An 18557-nucleotide genomic window follows, 5' to 3' on the forward strand; every position below is an offset into this window, starting at 1 on the left:
TTAATCCCACCGTGTTCAAAAATCCATCTATTGGACAATAAGTTTTGTGTAATGAAGAAGAAAAATGACTTACCTCTTATAAACAATGGGAAACAATGGGAACAATTCCAGCTTTGTATTTCGCAGTCTGCAGGAAGGCAGGTTGTGCCATGTCAAAATGCTGGAGAGACAAATTACACCATCCTCCATTGTCATTTGGCAGGGCATTATTAGATGGACAGAAGTTAGTGGCAGTGATTATAATGGATTTGCCAAGCAAACACTATTGAGGAACATTTTTAGCATCACACCTAATTTGATAACAAGCTCCACATACAGCCCCATTGTTAAACAAAGCACTGCTTAGAGCTGCAGTATTTGTGCCATATCCAGCACTGTACATATTACCACACCCACAAGCACCACCTATAACAACACAACCTACTTTAACTTCATATAATCTTGAAAGAAAGAAACACAGAAACCATCTTAATGACAACAATGATCAAATAGTAGTTGGGCTACGCATAATATCCAAACAAGACAATACCAATGATAAGTAAAACTTTTTGCCATTGACTTTATTGAACTATATAAGACAAGCTAATTGAAACTTACCCATAGTTCCAATTGCATCACTCCCTCCATAGAAAGTAGCATGCCCTCTACTCCAGCCTTGAACTAGCATTGCTTTTAGCATAAAAAATGCTAATGCACACACCACCATCATCTTCATCACTGCCATATCTTTTACAGTCTTCTAATACCCAACAAACTGAAAAGGCCGATATGATTTCTTCGAATCATACCCTTCCCATATATACACAACTATTTTCGATAAAAGTACTAGGGGTAATAAGTATTGAAGGTACAGAATTTGCAGTTATTTTGGTTTCAAAACGGGGTTATAAAATATGTGTTATTGATAAAAAAAAATCACAATTATATTATATATTATATAATATTGTATTATATTATATATAAAATAATATAATATAATACAATATTATATAATATATAATATAATATAATATAATATAATATTATATTATATTATATTATATTATAATATTATAATATAATATATATAATATAATACAATACATATTATATAATATAATAATATATTATTATATTATATATGTTATTTAAAAATAATTTAAGTGTTGAAATCGGATATCCGATTTTCTGAGACTTTTATATTTAGACAACGACAGTCCCGTGAGTCATTTTTAACTCACGGGTCACGCGAATTTGTCAAAATCCGATATCCGCTTCATCTGATATCCGGTTTTTTGACAAAAAATTGCTAAAAAATTGATTTAGAGGTAAGAATTTTGTCGTTTTGAATCATTTTCATTCATTTTTTGTATTTTTTGTGAATGTTTATTTGATTTTTCATTGAAAATATGGTTTTTTTTTCATGAAAACTAGGTTTTTTTAAAATCAAATACCTAATTGTTTAAATTTGTTAACTAAATTTAATTGTTTACATTCAATTAGGTTAAAAATGGGAGATAACAATGAAAACACTGACCAACCACAACTGCGACAACCAAACCCTCATTTGCCAAACCCCCCCTCAATTCAAGATTTGATTGCACAAAATTTGAATGAATTGAGGGGGATTGCAGAAGTATATCGTAGGATCCCTTGTCTAAACCCATTGTTTGATCCTCTCACGTCGATCGTAAAAATTATGGAAACCATGACTAAGGAGCACGATGCCGCCCTTTTGTGGCGAGATTCTATGAAGGAAAAATATGCAAATGGCTTGTCATATAAGGATATCAAGGATCTTGAGATATCCAAAGCCGAAATCGCTTCATTGTTTATCAATCCCCGTACTGATCAGCCTGTAGATCCTAAAAAAACAAAACTTTCTATCAAATGGTGCACAGATGATGAGATTGTGAAAAACTTTTGGGATCGTTGGTGGATGGTTTTCAACAAACCACCCAACAACAATCTTGATATCTCCCTCTATTTAATAAAAAAATTGTATGTTGAGTTTGTTTTATAGAAACATGTGAACTACTTTGACATCCAACCTTTCCAGGGTGTAGGTTTAGGTATGCCCCAAAATAGACTTGGGGCAGTTAGAGTAGTCCAGGGCCAATATGTCCCCCCTCCTCCTGTTGCTCCCCCACCTGCAGTTCAGCATCCTGATATCATTTGTGAGGTGGCTTCACAGACCATATCGACTATTCACTCTTTGAGCAGCCTTTTGGTTTCTCAGGTTGCGTCAGTAGCTCGGCACACTTTTGATGGTAGCGGTGCATCGGGTGGTGCTGACACGTCATCCTCAGCTCCACACATATGCATGCCACATAGTTGTGTCATGTGTGGGCACGTATGCTTGGGTCCAGTTGGACAGCCCATTGATCCTACTGTGGATAGTGTAGATTACGAGGTGCATGAGATGCATGATGCACCAAAGGTTATTACACAGGCTGGAGGATACCCTGGGGAGTCCTCACATGCTAGAGGCGAGGAGGCACCATCATCATACATTGATGATGTATTGGTAAGATTTGTGTTTTCAAAGTTCATGTTATATTTTAATTAAATATTTATAAATTAGATAATATTAAGTACTAATTTTTATTTACATGGTCTATTTAATAGTTGATGACCGAGGATGAGTTGAGACAAATTCAGGAGGGCACCTTGTCGACCATTTCATTTGGCCTCGATAGCTTGACGGTACATATATTATTGCACCTAGTCGTTTGTATTTTATTGTACATACATGCTCATCATTTATATTTGTATTAATTAGATTATGTAGTAACTTGCATGTATATCTTATTTTACTCTTGTAGGGCACAAGTAGCACGAGTGCGATGCAGTGTGATCTAGGATCTGGTAGTGCAATTGGACACAAGGGAAAGGTAATTGAATGCAAATATGATTGAATGAATAGTTTAAATAACTTATAGTGATTATACATGTCTAGACATAGATTGATAGTTTCATATACTTGTTGTGTATATATACAGAGAATCCTTGGCTTCACATCCTTGATGACTACACCCAGTATATCTGAAGACGAAGAAGAGATGCCTCGAGTAGATGTGTGTTTATTTTATTTTTTGATTAGTAGATATAATTTGTTATTATCAGTGACAATTATATGCTAACTTTTATCAATGTCATGTTTCTAAACATATGTAGGTTGTTTACGAAAATATTCAAAACATACCTCCTCTACTGAAGGCATACATCAAGAGTCCTGCAAAGCTGAAGAGAAAATGTGGAGATGAGGTAAATATGAATAGTTCATTTTTATGTTAACTTTTCGAATGTGAATTATATAATATAACTCATATTAATCGTGGTTTGGTTTTCTTGTGTAGGATCCTTCAGAGTCGAGCAGTGCGGCGAAGAGGATCAATTTTGATAATCCATCAGTAGCTTAGGATGTTATAGATAGTTTTGGGATGCTTACATGTCTAGTTGGCATGTATATTTTGTATATGGACATACATTCACGTATTTAGACATACATTTTGTTTCAGTTGGTGTCTATGCCATATTTGTGTATGGACATACATTTGTAATCATTCGACATTTTTATATGTACAGAAGTTGATATTCGATCATATAAATTGTTGCTCATCTATGTGTGGTGTTATCATGGAAATCTTTAATCTTCATTCCAATAATTAACAATGGTTAATAATGGCTATTTAATGAACAATACAATACAATTTATTTAATGAACAATACAATTCATTTAATCAACAGTACAATAAAATTCATTCAATGAACAATACAATTCATGTAATAAACAATACCCTACGCATGCTCTTGTTTTGCCCCCCCACTCGATCGAACGCTCGGGGTCATACCCTACCGACGTCCCCCACTCGATCGAACGCTCGGGGTCATACCCTATCGACGTCGTCCTTTGAGTGCCCTAAGTGCTCAAAATTGTCAAACTTTGACGGGCCCTAACTCAGAATCTATGGCACCTGCAAATGATCCGTTTGAACTTACGGGGCCATGAGAGGGGTCCCTACAAAGCCTATCTCAGTTTTTCAAGTTTCCCTACGGTTTTATTAGGGTAACAATTTTTTGGTTGGCAAAAAATCGTCAGTCTCACTCAATGGAATGTTGTCACGTGGCCAATTTCTCGTTCAGCTCATCGCAATGACGAACCGTCAGCTCTGACATGTCTAGTTAGGCATAATTACCCTACGCATGCTCCTATTTTGCCCCCCACTCAATCGAACGATCGGGGTCATACCTTACTGGCGTCGTCCCTTGAGTGCCCTAAGTGCTCAAAATTGTCAAACTTTGACGGGCCCTAACTCAGAATCTCTGGCACCTACGAACAATCCGTTTGAACCTACGGGGCCACAAGAGGGGTCCCTACTAAAGCCTTTCTCGATATTTCAAGTTACCCTACGGTTTTATTAGGGCAGAAATTTTTTGGTTGGCAAAAAAATCGTTAGTCTCACTCAATGGAATGTTGTTGCCTGGTCGATTTCTCGTTCAGCTCATTACGATGACGAACCTTCGGCTCCGACATGTCTAGTTAGGCATAATTACCCTACGCATGCTCCTGTTTTTCCCCTCCCCACTCGATCCAACGCTCGAGGTCATACCCTACCGGCGTCGTCCCTTGAGTGCCCTAAGTGCTCAAAATTGTCAAACTTTGATGGGCCTTAACTCAGAATCTGTGGCACCTGCGAACTATCCGTTTGAAGCTACGAGGCCATGAGAGGGTCCCTATAAAAGCCTATCTCGGTATTTCAAGTTGCCCTATGGTTTTATTAGGGCAGTAATTTTTCGGTTGGCAGAAAAATCGTCAGTCTCACTTAATGGAATGTTGTCGCTGGTCAATTTCTCATTCAGCTCATTGCAATGACGAACCATCAGCTCTAACATGTCCAGTTAGTCATAATTACCCCACGCATGCTCCTATTTTTCCCCCCCACTCGATCGAACACTCGGGGTCATACCCTACTGGCGTCGTCCCTTGAGCGCCCTAAGTGCTCAAAATTGTCAAACTTTGATGGACCCTAACTTAGAATCTCTGGCACCTACGAATGATCCGTTTGAACCTACGGGGCCATGAGAGGGGTCCCTACTAAAGCCTATCTCGATATTTCAAGTTTCCCTACGATTTTATTAGGGCAGCAATTTTTTGGTTGGCGAAAAAATCATCAGTCTCACTCAATGGACTGTTGTCGCCTAGTCGATTTCTCATTCAGCTCGTTGCTATGACGAACCATCGGTTCTAACATGTCGAGTTAGGCATAATTACCCTACGCATGCTCTTGCTTTGCCCCTCCCCACTCGATCCAATGCTCGAGGTCATACCCTATGCATGTGACATCCATGAAGGGATATTTTGTAAACAATCAGAAACCTTTAATGATAATCAAGTTGAAGCCTTGAGATTTATGCAATATGGTTCAAGTCCAAAACTATACCCTGAGAGCATTTTGATTTTACTTATGTCTTGTGTATTATAATAAAGACCAATTTGCCAATGTGACATCTTCATATGAGAGAAAAGCTTCATTTTATCTCAATAGAGTTGTACCTGTTTCATTATTAGAAAAAATATATATACAAAGATCTGTTATTAGTATCCTCTAGATTATGGATTTGAATTGATGCTCTCAATTAGTTATTATCTATTCAGCTTTTCTTCATAAGGCACAATCATCTGGTGGTTATCATATGAGGACAACCATCCATGACTTTCAAAGTAATTGATATTTATTCCTACACCTCACACTCACAATATTAATAATAAAATGACATTTATGATTCATCAAATGCTAACAAAGTCTAATCAAAGTTCAACTTCAAGATGTATACAACATATCATATTCAACTTCAAGATGCATACAACTTACCATATTCAAGCTCATGCCAACCACCACTTGGATATTGTTATATGTCTATTAAAGTACAATATGTGTAATAAAACCATATAGTCTTACAAAAAAGCCATCATAGACCATCTATGTCGATTAAAGTACAATTCATTTGTAACAGGGGCACACTCACAATCTGAAGTTGCAAAGCCCTGTGGGAAGCATCAAATTAGAAATTTATTAATCTGACTCATACTACTGTCAAAAGCATCAAAGATGCTACTGCTAGAGAGCACCATGCTCCATTGTGGAGAGAATATTAGGTGCATCTGATGTCAGCATCTGAAAATGAAACAATGTTATCCAATTGCCAAAATCTAACTAACTTTATTTTATAAACCATTAATGAATAAAAATAGACAAGGCTACCTAAGTGAAAGTTCGATGACCACTTTGACTAGTAGGTGTTGATGTTGAAGGCCCAACATTAACCTATTTACTTGACTATCAATGTCAAATGTTTGATTCAATAGATCATCTGTCATGACAATTTGATCCACTACAGATGTGTCCTGGCCACATGCATTTGAATCATCTTCATGATAATAAATACAACAATACCCACAATTTAATCTCATTAATGCACAAAGGAATATGTACCATCACCAAGAGAGGGTCTCGTCAACAACGAATGATCTAGCATGAAACTGTATTTTTAAGAATTGTTAGTCTACACATAAAATGCATGGATGAACATAACGGATTTATGATAATCACTTCAACTGAAATGCATGATAATAAATGAAAAGGTGGGATCATATACCATAAAAATACGTCCCTTCAAATTATATCAACAGAACCCACTATGTTGATGCAAAAATCATAATGTGATACTGTTGTATATCATCAAAAAATGCCTTCATGAGCATAAAGGTTATGCGATAATTATATCATAAAAAATTCTCAAATAGTGTTCTCTAATAAAAAAAATTGTAAAGTTCATCAAATGCATGATAATAAGTCGTGTTGCAAAAATACGTCCCTTCCAATTATATCGAGTGTACTCGCTATGTGCATGCAAAAACCGTGTTGCCAAAAAAAACGTTCATCAATAGACCTGCATTTTGAACATATCCTTAATATACACGTAACAAACTTGAACATTGAGGTTTAATGATCATTGTTTGAAATGAAATGCATGATAAAAAAATAAGGCACCATTAAAGACCTACTACTCAAGTGTGCCTGAAGGGTCATCTCTTTGTTTAAGAGTATCTAGTATTGCTTCATGATCAGCAGTAGTCATTGTCCATAGCTCTTTGGTCTTCAGTTTTGCTTGATGCTTCAACAACTTGACATTTGTAGCTATAATAAGGTGTGAATACATTATAATGGTTTTGTGTCTCTCATAGTCTTCAAATGCAGGTATGCCATTCTTTCTAATCATGTATGTTTGCAACCAAGTTCCCACAACAACAACTGAACCTGTAGGATATGTGAACCCATCATCATCTTTCACGGGTTGTGTTAGCTTTTGTTTTCCCTGTACACATCGTGCCAACCAATATTTTGATCTCTCTTCATTCCCTTGCGGTGCAACAACTGCAAAAACATGTCCTAGTTGTACAAGATCTAATAGATGATCATACTCAAGTGAACTTTCCATGTCATTGTTTGAGATAAAGGAGTCAGATAGTGGGGAACCCATGTATCAACCCACTCACTTCACTCGCACTGATCCCAATCACACCGAAGACAACTCTGACAAAAACAAGCCAATGCTCATGTCCAAATGGTCCATGTACTTGCATCTGAGCTGAGAAATGAATTCATCTTTGAAGAATCTTTAATTGTTTGACAATCCAATCTATCTCCCACTGTTCCCTCCTCAACCAACCAAAAGAATCTGCTCACTGCTGAATCAAGAGTACCTCCATGTGACAATGCTGAACTACACCAATCAACAATAGAACATGCATCAGAGAAATTTGCACTTGAAATCCTCAATCGCTCCTTAACAAGAGCTCTCTTCAAACATGCACTTGCTCCATCATGCTCTCCCTTCCCATGCCCCGCCTCAAAAAAACACCAAATATGAGGTATATGCCTCTCCACATGCATTCTACTCAACCAATAAAACATACGTGCATTCTTGAATTGACCCGTATAGTTATCTGACCATATTATATGCTGGTCAATTGCAATATCTTTCTCATGCAAGAACTCAAAAAAATTCTCGAAAGAATGTTGCACATACTTGGAGGAGTGTGATCTATCATCGCTCATATAAAAATGATACTCCCTTATTATCTTCCTGTCCTCTTTTGTACTATCAAGAGCATGTTTATATGTAATGTGAACAAAAATAGCAATTTGGACTGAATTGTAGTACTGAGACTGTACCTCATTTTGTGGTTGCAATGTATAGTTCTCTGCAAAATCAACCACCGATACAATAGTGCCAATCGGGAAAGAGTTCTTACACATCCTGAACTATTGATCCAACCACTGGGACCTATGGGCGTGCCTTGCATACTTGTAGAAAAGACTTTCCTTAAAATCCAAAATAAAATCAGCAATACTCACTTCTCTTGAGACTAATTCGCATCTAGAACCTTCACCTCCACTCTTCACAGTATATTTCACTGTCTCGTATCTTTTTTTCCCAACATAATTATTTCCAAACTTGTGTTCGCTGCCCTCATGAAAACATGAAACAAACTTTGACAACCCACTGCATTCTGAGCACTTCTCATTCAAACAATAATTTCTATAGAAATAGCAGCCATCATCTCTAGGGCATAAAAATAGATCTTGCAAGTCTCTTGATGATCTCAGAAATAACATTGCACCACACTCCTACAACATCTCATTAGTATGCATCGTAGAACGAATATGACATAAAAGTTCATGGTACATTGAAAACTCCACATGGTACTTGCAACAACAGGTATTGCGAATCTTAAGAGGAACACAATAAAATGGTTTCAAAGATTCAAAGGCCCTTTGTGATATTTGCAAAGTTGGATGTAATTCACAAAATTTTTTGTACAACATTATTTGGCTTCATTCCAAGAAATGTTTGGGATGCAGTGTGCGGTCTCGGTTGCCGATTCTTAATTTCAAAACGTCCTTTACATTGGGTGACACTCTAGAATTAGAGTGCCAAAATTGTTGAATCTCTTCCTTCACATTGTCAGTGAACTTTCTATCAACACATGGAAGCCTCCCACCAAATGCCCATGTATCTTGTTGAAGTGGATCGTCAATTTTTTGTCTTCATGCAAGTGCTCTATCCAAAGTTTTACGGTTTATGTTAAAGTCAACACAAGTTTGTCTCATTTGATGAGCCTTCCTCAATTGATGGCTTACTAAGGAGGTTGTAATCACTCTTCAAGTGGCTCTCTTATCTCTTTCTTTGGTATTCTTTCCAATAGAATTGAGAGCGTCAAATAGATTTTTTGCAATAATAGAATTTCTCTCCGTTTTCTTGTTCATACAAATCTTCAATTTGTTTAGCAATGGTCTCATCTTTATCATCTTTAGCAATTGAACAAAGAGTTGGCATTGCTCGGTCAATGTCTTATTGAAAAAATTTTGGTTGAAAAGTTTTGTAGCCCACAACCGAACGGTTCTTGTTGACCTCTTGCCTTCAAGATTTGCAATAATGTTCTCATCGATTCCAAATAACCATTTTGGGGTTCTTGAAGGTCTTGGATTTGGAATTTGTCTTTCATCCATGAGAGGGTCTTCATTTCTAAAGTAATTAGGTGTTACATATGGTTCACTTGGTGAGGCAATTCCACCTTCAATGTTAAAGTTTTCCACATTTTCACCTCCTATGTCAAAATTTTCCACATGTTGAGCATTTTCATTATCACTTTCAACATTTTCAAAATTTTCAATATTTTCACTTTCAAAATCTACATTTTCATTTTCAATAACTTGTGGCACAGTTTCCACATGTTGAGCATTTTCATTATCACTTTCAACATTTTCAAAATTTTCAATATTTTCACTTTCAAAATCTACATTTTCATTTTCAATAACTTGTAGCACATTTTCCACATGTTGAGCATTTTCATTATCACTTTCAACATTTTCAAAATTTTCAATATTTTCACTTTCAAAATCTACATTTTCATTTTCAATAACTTGTGGCACATTTTCAATTTCAATTTCCTCTTTAGTTGAAGTAACATTAGCAATATTTAACATACCTTATCTTCTCCTCCTATGACATTCTCTATCTCTTTCTCTATACACTTCAACTTGGTCATTTGAAAGTTTTCTTTTGCGTTTAGACTTCCGACGACTACTACTCCCCATTTCCCTCCACAAATATGGTCCTTCGTGATTGACAATAAAAGTTTTCACTTTAAGAATATCCCAAAAGCACTAATTTGTCTCTAGCTGTCTGCCACCTTGTGATCGTTGACAAAAAACATAGGACCCAGACTGTCGACCCTTGGAATCAACAGAATGGCCCACAAACCCTTTTTTTTTTTGGTTTTTAGTACCAAAATTGGATATCTGATAAAATCCGATATCCGATTTTAACGGATATTTGATTTTAGTACAAAAATATGTGGTCCCCAAGAAAAATTCCCATTGCCGCCATTTATGAACTAAACTGCCACATGGCAGAAATCCGATATCTGATTAAATCAAATATCGGATTTTATTGGTCATATTTTAGAGAGAGAGAGAGGAGGAGGAGGGGGAGAGAGGGAGAGAGAGAGAGAGAGAGAGAGAGAGAGAGAGAGAGAGAGAGAGAGAGAGAGAGAGAGAGAGAGAGAGGAGGAGGAGGAGGAGAGGGAGGGAGGGAGAGAGAGAGAGAGAGGGAGAGAGAGAGGAGGAGAGGGAGAGAGAGAGAGAGAGAGAGAGAGGAGGAGAGGGAGAGAGGGAGAGAGAGAGAGAGAGGAGGAGAGGGAGAGAGGGAGAGAGAGAGATAGAGAGAGAGAGAGGAGGAGAGGGAGAGAGAGAGAGAGAGAGAGAGAGAGAGAGAGAGAGAGAGAGGGACAAAGGGAGAGAGAGAGGAGGAGAGGGAGAGAGAGAGGGAGAGAGAGAGAGAGAGGAGGAGAGGGAGGGAGAGAGAGAGAGGGAGAGAGGGAGAGAGAGAGAGAGAGAGGAGGAGAGGGAGAGAGGGAGAGAGAGAGAGAGGGAGAGATAGAGAGAGATAGAGAGAGAGATAGAGGAGTAGAGGGAGAGAAGTAGAGAGAGAGGAGGAGAGGGAGAGAGGGAGAGAGAGAGAGAGGAGGAGAGGGAGAGAGGGAGAGAGAGAGAGAAAGAGAGGAGGAGAGGGAGAGAGGGAGAGAGAGACACACACAATATGACCCCTAACGACATGATTTGGTGTCTTAAGGGGTCCGATGGTGTCGTTAGGGGTCATATGGTACCCATAGGGGTCATATGGTGTCCCATTAACCCTTATGACCTCTTAGGACACCATATGACCCCTAATGACACCATATTGGGTTGCATTGGGTCATATTGTGTCGTTAGGGGTCATATTGTGTCTTAAGGGGTCCTATGGTGTCCCAAGACACTATATGACCCCTATGGACACCATATGACCCCTAACGACACCATAGGACCCCTTAGGACACCAAATCATGTCATTAGGGGTCATATTGTATCCTACAACCTCGTACGACACAATATGATCCCTAATGATATTATTTAGTGTCTTAAGGGGTCCTATGATGTTGTTAGGGGTCATATGGTGTCCATAGGGGTCATATGGTGTCTTGGGACACCATAGGACCCCTTAAGACACCATATGACCCCTAATGACACCATATTGGGTCACTTTGGGTCATATTGTGTCGTTAGGGGTCATATTGTGTCTTAAGGGGTCCTATGGTGTCCCAAGACACTATATGACCCCTAACGACACCATAGGACCCATAATGACACCATATGACCCCTTAAGACACCAAATAATATCGTTAGGGATCATATTATGTCGTACGGGGTCGTAGGACACAATATGACCCCTAACAACATGATTTGGTGTCTTAAGGGGTCCTATGGTGTCGTTAGGGGTCATATGGTGTCCATAGGGGTCATATGGTGTCCCATGAACCCTTATGACCTCTTAGGACACCATATGACACCTAATGACACCATATTGGGCAGCCTTGGGTCATATTGTGTCCTAAGGGGTCATATTGTGTCTTAAGGGGTCCTACGGTGTCCCAAGACACCATATGACTCCTATGGACACCATATGACCCCTAACGATACCACAGGACCCCTTAAGACACCAAATCATGTCGTTAGGGGTCATATTGTGTCCTACGACCCCGTACGACACAATATGATCCCTAACGATATGATTTGGTGTCTTAAGGGGTCTTGTGGTATTGTTGGGGGTCATATGGTGTCCATAGGTCTCATATGGTGTCTTGGGACACCATAGGACCCCTTAAGACACAATATGACCCCTAACGACACAATATGACCCAAAGCGACCCAATATGGTGTCATTAGGGGTCATATGGTGTCCTAAGAGGTCATAAGGGTTCATGTGACACCATATGATCCCTATGGACACCATATGACCCCTAACGACACCATCGGACCCCTTAAGACACCAAATCATGTCGTTAGGGGTCATATTATGTCCTACGACCCCGTAAGACACAATATGACCCCTAATGTTATGATTTGGTGTCTTAAGGGGTCCTATGGTGTCGTTAGGGATCATATGGTGTCTTGTGACACCATAAGACCCCTTAAGACACCAAATTGTGTCGTTAGGGGTCATATTGTGTCTGACCTCGTAAGACACAATATGACCCCCAACGACATGATTTGGTGTCTTAAGGGGTCCTATGGTATCGTTAGGGGTTATATGGTGTCCATAGGGGTCATATGGTGTCTTGGGACACCATAGGACCCCTTAGGACACAATATGACCCCTAATGACACGATTTGGTGTCTTAAGGGGTCCGATGGTGTCGTTAGGGGTCATATGGTGTCCATAGGGGTCATATGGTGTCCCATGAACCCTTATGACCTCTAAGGACACCATATGACCCCTAATGACACCATATTGGGTCGCTTTGGGTCATATTGTGTCCTAAGGGGTCTGGTGGTGTCGTTAGGGGTCATATGGTGTCCTAAGAGGTCATCATGGGACACCATATGACCTCTTAGGACACCATATGACCCCTTAAGACACCAAATCATGTCGTTAGGGGTCATATTGTGTCCTACGACCCCATAAGACACAATATGACCGCTAATGTTATGATTTGGTGTCTTAAGGGGTCCTATGGTGTCGTTAGGGATCACATGGTGTCTTGTGACACCATAAGACCCCTTAAGACACCAAATTGTGTCGTTAGGGGTCATATTGTGTCCTACGACCCCGTAAGACACAATATGATCCCCAACGACATGATTTGGTGTCTTAAGGAGTCCTATGGTGTCGTTAGGGGTCATATGGTGTCCATATGGTTCATATGGTGTTTTGGGACACCATAGGACCCCTTAGGACACAATATGACCCCTAACGACATGATTTGGTGTCTTAAGGGGTCCGATGGTGTCGTTAGGGGTCATATGGTGTCCATAGGGATCATATGATGTCCCATGAACCCTTATGACCTCTTAGGACACCATATGACCCCTAATGAGACCATATTGGGTCGCGTTGGGTCATATTGTGTCCTAAGGGGTCATATTGTGTCCTAAGGGGTCCGATGGTGTCGTTAGGGGTCATATGGTGTCCTAAGAGGTCATCATGGGACACCATATGACCTCTTAGGACACCATATGACCCCTTAAGACACCAAATCATGTCGTTAGGGGTCATATTGTGTCCTACGACCCCGTAAGACACAATATGACCCATAATGTTATGATTTGGTGTCTTAAGGGATCCTATGGTGTAGTTAGGGATCATATGGTGTCTTGTGACACCATAAGACCGCTTAAGACACCAAATTGTGTCGTTAGGGGTCATATTGTGTCCTACGACCTCGTAAGACACAATATGACCCCCAATGACATGACCTCGTGTCTTAAGGGGTCCTATGGTGTCGTTAGGGGTCATATTGTGTCCATAGGGTTCATATGGTGTCTTGGGACACCATAGGACCCCTTAGGACACAATATGACCCCTAACGACATGATTTGGTGTCTTAAGGGGTCTGATGGTGTCATTAGGGGTCATATGGTGTCCATAGGGGTCATATGGTGTCCCATGAACCCTTATGACCTCTTAGGACACCATATGACCCCTAATGACACCATATTGGGTCACTTTGGGTCATATTGTGTCCTAAGGGGTCATATTGTGTCCTAAGGGGTCTTATGGTGTCCCAAGACACCATATGACCTCTATGGACACCATATGACCCCTAACGACACCATAGGACCCCTTAAGACACCAAATCATGTCGTTAGGGGTCATATGGTGTCCTAAGGGGTCATAGACCACAATATGACCCCTTAGGACATAATATGACCCAAAGCGACCCAATATGGTGTCATTAGGGGTCATATGGTGTCCTGAGAGGTCATAAGAGTTCATGGGACACCATATCACATAACTATCATTAGGGGTCATAGTTATGGGTCGTAAGACACAATATGACCCCTAACAACATGATTTGGTGTCTTAAGGGGTCCAATGGTGTCCCAAGACACCATATGACCCCTAACGACACCATAGGTCCCCTTAAGACACCAAATTTCATCGTTAGGGGTCATATGGTCTCTCTCTCTCTCCCCCTCTCTCTCTCCCCCTCTCTCTCTCCTTCTCTCTCTCTCTCCCTCTCTCTCTCCCTCTCTCTCTCACCCCTCTCTCTCTCCCTCTCTCCCTCTCCTTCTCTCTCTCTCTCTCCATCCCTCTCCTCTCTCTCTCTCTCTCTCTCTCTCTCTCTCTCTCTCTCTCTCCCTCTCCTTCTCTCTCTCTCTCTCTCTCTCCATCCCTCTCCTCTCTCTCTCTCTCTCTCTCTCTCTCTCTCTCTCTCTCCCTCTCTCCCTCTGCTTCTCTCCCTCTTTAAAATATGACTAATAAAATCCTATATCTGATTTAATCAGATATCGGATTTCTGCCATGTGGCAGTTTACTTCATAAATGGCGGAAAAGGGAAATTCATTGGGGACCACAAATTTTTGTACAAAAATCGGATGTCGGATAAAATCTGATATCTGATTTTTGTACTCAAATTTTCAAATTTCAAATTTCGGCTCGGGAATGCTTTGGTATTAGGCTTGGAAGTTACAAGCCTAAAAAGTCAACTGAAAAAACATGTTTTTCAGTATTCCCTGGTTTTCCAGACTTTACACTGGTGGCTGACGACTTTTTTTGTAGCCAAAATTGATAAAATGAAAAGGGTTTTTTAAGGACGTTCCTAGCTTTCCAACAATATAAGGCTTATTTTGACTTTAGTAAATAATTATTATTTATTTTCTAATTGAATTCTGACAATAGTCCTAATTGATATACTGAATAAAAAACACTCATAACTTTCAAATGGTATAACATTTTTTGAACCCGAAACATGCATCACATCCTATGCTTCATCTACTATAGGGAAAAATTAAAAAAAATTAAATTTCATAAGGTTTTGATCAAGTTAAGGTGGTCAGACGTAGGAGTTTCTGAATTTCTAAAAAACTATAGTAAAAAAATCATAAATAATTATTTAATTCATAAAAAATTAAAAAAAAATATGTGTCACATCTAGACATGAGTCTAATACTTATATTATAAATATTATAAAAAAATATTAAGATTTGATTGTGATTAGGGTGGTCAGACATGCATCTACTTCTTATTTTTTTCTTGAAATTTTACTACCACTGCATTAAAATTTGAAATTTTCATCAAATAGGATTTTTTTTTCCCAAAAAACAACTAGTAGCTTAGAAACTACATTCAATTTTCTATATATTCTCTTCTTACATATTTTAAAAATAATGTTCACAACTTTTGATTTTTCTGAAATTTCATTGCCACTTAAGGGCCTGTTTTGGCACACCATGATCCTGCACATACCCACAATCAGTAATGTTTTGTAATACAACAATACCATTTTAAAACCAGAATAGCTGTGGATGCAATGCAATATTCCTGATGCAATACTTAGGCTATTGAAGCTGAATAAGCAAGAGCTTCATGTGTAAGTCAACATCTGTAATGATTAATAGTGATTTATTTATATGTTTTAACATTCTTGGCACATGTAATATCTGACAAGGAATTTTTATATAAACATTATAGAAATACTTAAGTCTATGGTATAGCTATTATTCTAATGTTACAGTTTTTGTACTCTTGGGCGGTTCCTCTATTGGTGCCCATTTTTTAGGCAAGCAAACCTGATTTTGATCATCAGAGCACATGGGTGATGCTTCTCGTCACTGTTGAGAAATCTAAATTTATAATTAATTTGAAGGACGATGAATATAAAAAACAACTCTAATTATTCATATAAAATTTGACCTTAACCAATGTCAATGCATAGCCAATTTATGCATTAGGAAATATATTCCATCGGCTGGACGGGGCCTGCTCAGGGTGTGCTTTGTTTTCAGTCATGCAGATGAGTAATGAAGTAGGTAATATGACAGTATTCAATATCACGTTGAAAGTTGGCATTGTTCAATTTAAATGGTTTTGTGCATATCATAGAACTATTTTATATCAATATTTTTTTTTTTTTAAGTGTACTGGTGAAATTATTATATTATATTTTATTATTTTATTTTGTATTTATTTTGATTGGAATGATTTAATGGAAGAATATATGGATAAGTATTTAGTACAGTTTTATGTTGAGTTTGATTCATGGTCTGATTTTTTAAAACTTTTGTTCATAATTATTTTTACATATTTCTCATTTGGTCATCATTATTGTACTTCTATTCAAACTTACATATCATCATTGCCTCCTTCAAAATTATCATTTTACTTAAATTTTTTTTTTTAGTGGTTTAAGATTCACCTAATTCAATCTCAAGGTGGGTACAAACGAACCTAAAATTCAAATGTTCAAATGTTCAAATTGAAATTTCAATTTTCTTAATCTGCTCTACTGTCCATTATGAACCCAACATAAAACATGTTTTATATAACGTGCTGCTATATCATTATATTTAAAGACATCCAGTGTGCACTTAATTACACATGTCATTACAAAGAGACCCATTAGAGCAAACTTAAATTGTAATGGAATCAAGGATGTCAAGTCTCTAATCATCATCATATAGCTAATTTGTATGTTGTGTATGTTCTCTTTGATATTACGAATGATTTCAAACACCTTCAAAATCGCTCTTCTAATAAGTACCCTACCCGTCGCATTTAATTTTCAAACATTTATTTAGTAATTATTTCTTCCTTGTTTGTTTTATTTAGATTTAATCCTTATTTGTTAATTACATTTGTGTATTTTCTCTAGATTTATGTAAATATATATTTTATTCTCTTACTTTCCTTTATTGGGTTTTCCTTCTAAACATTAATTTTTTAAATCCATTTTTTTTGGAATATTATATCTTATTTCAAAATCTAATAAGGGTTACTTCTTTTTCCTATTTATATGCTTCATAGCATTACCTTTTTTCCTGGATTTATGGTTACTAATGTGGCCGACCTTTCACCCACCTTAAAAAAAAAAGCAATTTTCTTAATATGTGCAAGTTGATATGATAAAAAAATCATAGTAGATACCAAACTCCACTGAAATAAATGTTGATAAATAATATAATTAGCCACAACAATGTTTTAAAACCCTTATGAATTAAAATATTCAACTATGACTAACTAATAAGAAATTTAGAAACTGTTAAATGACAAATTAAATAATTGTAACAAAATATCTAATTATTTATGCGCTAATATAAATATGAAACTCTCATAGACACTTCCTTGAACTAATTATAAATTGTATATTTGGGAAATTAATGCTAATATTGTATGTAGTAACTCAAAATTCAATCACTTAACAATAAGCTACAACTCAAAAATTAAGGTGCCTAAATATATTGATTTATTTTTCACAAATCCATTGATTATAGCAACCAAAACCCTCATAAAATTATCCAAATAATATTAGCAAGCCTCAAAATGTTATAATGTTGATATTATAAAAAAGAGTTATTCTTCTTATGCCTGAAAATATCACTTTTGAATAAAGGGTTAAAATTTTTATTAATAATCAGAATACATCATTACAAAAGAAAACCAAAGCCCCAAAGCTCCAGAAGAGTGCAACACTCCCAACCAATGATCAAACAACTTCATAACTATCCATATCCTTGGCAAAGATCTTATGCAAGTCTTGACAGTAATTCAAGGGGAGATGCTCCCAACCCTCAACTTTCTAATCATCTCCATTTCCTAAGGCCCACTTAGCCAAGCAATTGGCTGCCTTGTTCCATTCCTGAGGAATGTGGATGAAGGACACCTTCTCCATCATAGCACTAATTTGCAAAATCTAGTGAACAATCCCTACCAGTTGCCAATTAATCTTACTCACCTTCTGCTCAATCAACAGGTTAACAATAATTTGCGAATTTGATTCGCAGATAACCTTACGCCACCTCAACTCAAAAGCATGCTCCAGTGCATAGAAAATTGCTAATCCCTCCATAAAATTATTAGACTGCTGCCCTTTATGGACTGAAAAGAAGAAAACCACAACCCCCATACAGTCCCTACCAACCCCCCCAATCCTAGCAGGCCTCGAATTACCTCGAGAGGAGCCATCGGTGTTA

General features: G+C 37.8%; 1 protein-coding gene across 1 annotated transcript in view; it reads right to left on the bottom strand.

The window, feature by feature from the left end:
* Positions 1-262: 262 nt before the first annotated feature.
* LOC131056835 (putative expansin-A17) overlaps positions 263-18557 on the bottom strand; it is a 58819-nt gene continuing 40524 nt past the window's right edge. The window contains exon 4 of the mRNA XM_057991102.2: positions 263-348. Coding sequence (XP_057847085.2) covers positions 263-348 — 86 coding nt within the window. The remainder of the gene's footprint in view (positions 349-18557) is intronic.

Source organism: Cryptomeria japonica, chromosome 4, assembly GCF_030272615.1.
Source record: "Cryptomeria japonica chromosome 4, Sugi_1.0, whole genome shotgun sequence".
Classification (NCBI taxonomy): Eukaryota; Viridiplantae; Streptophyta; class Pinopsida; order Cupressales; family Cupressaceae; genus Cryptomeria; species Cryptomeria japonica.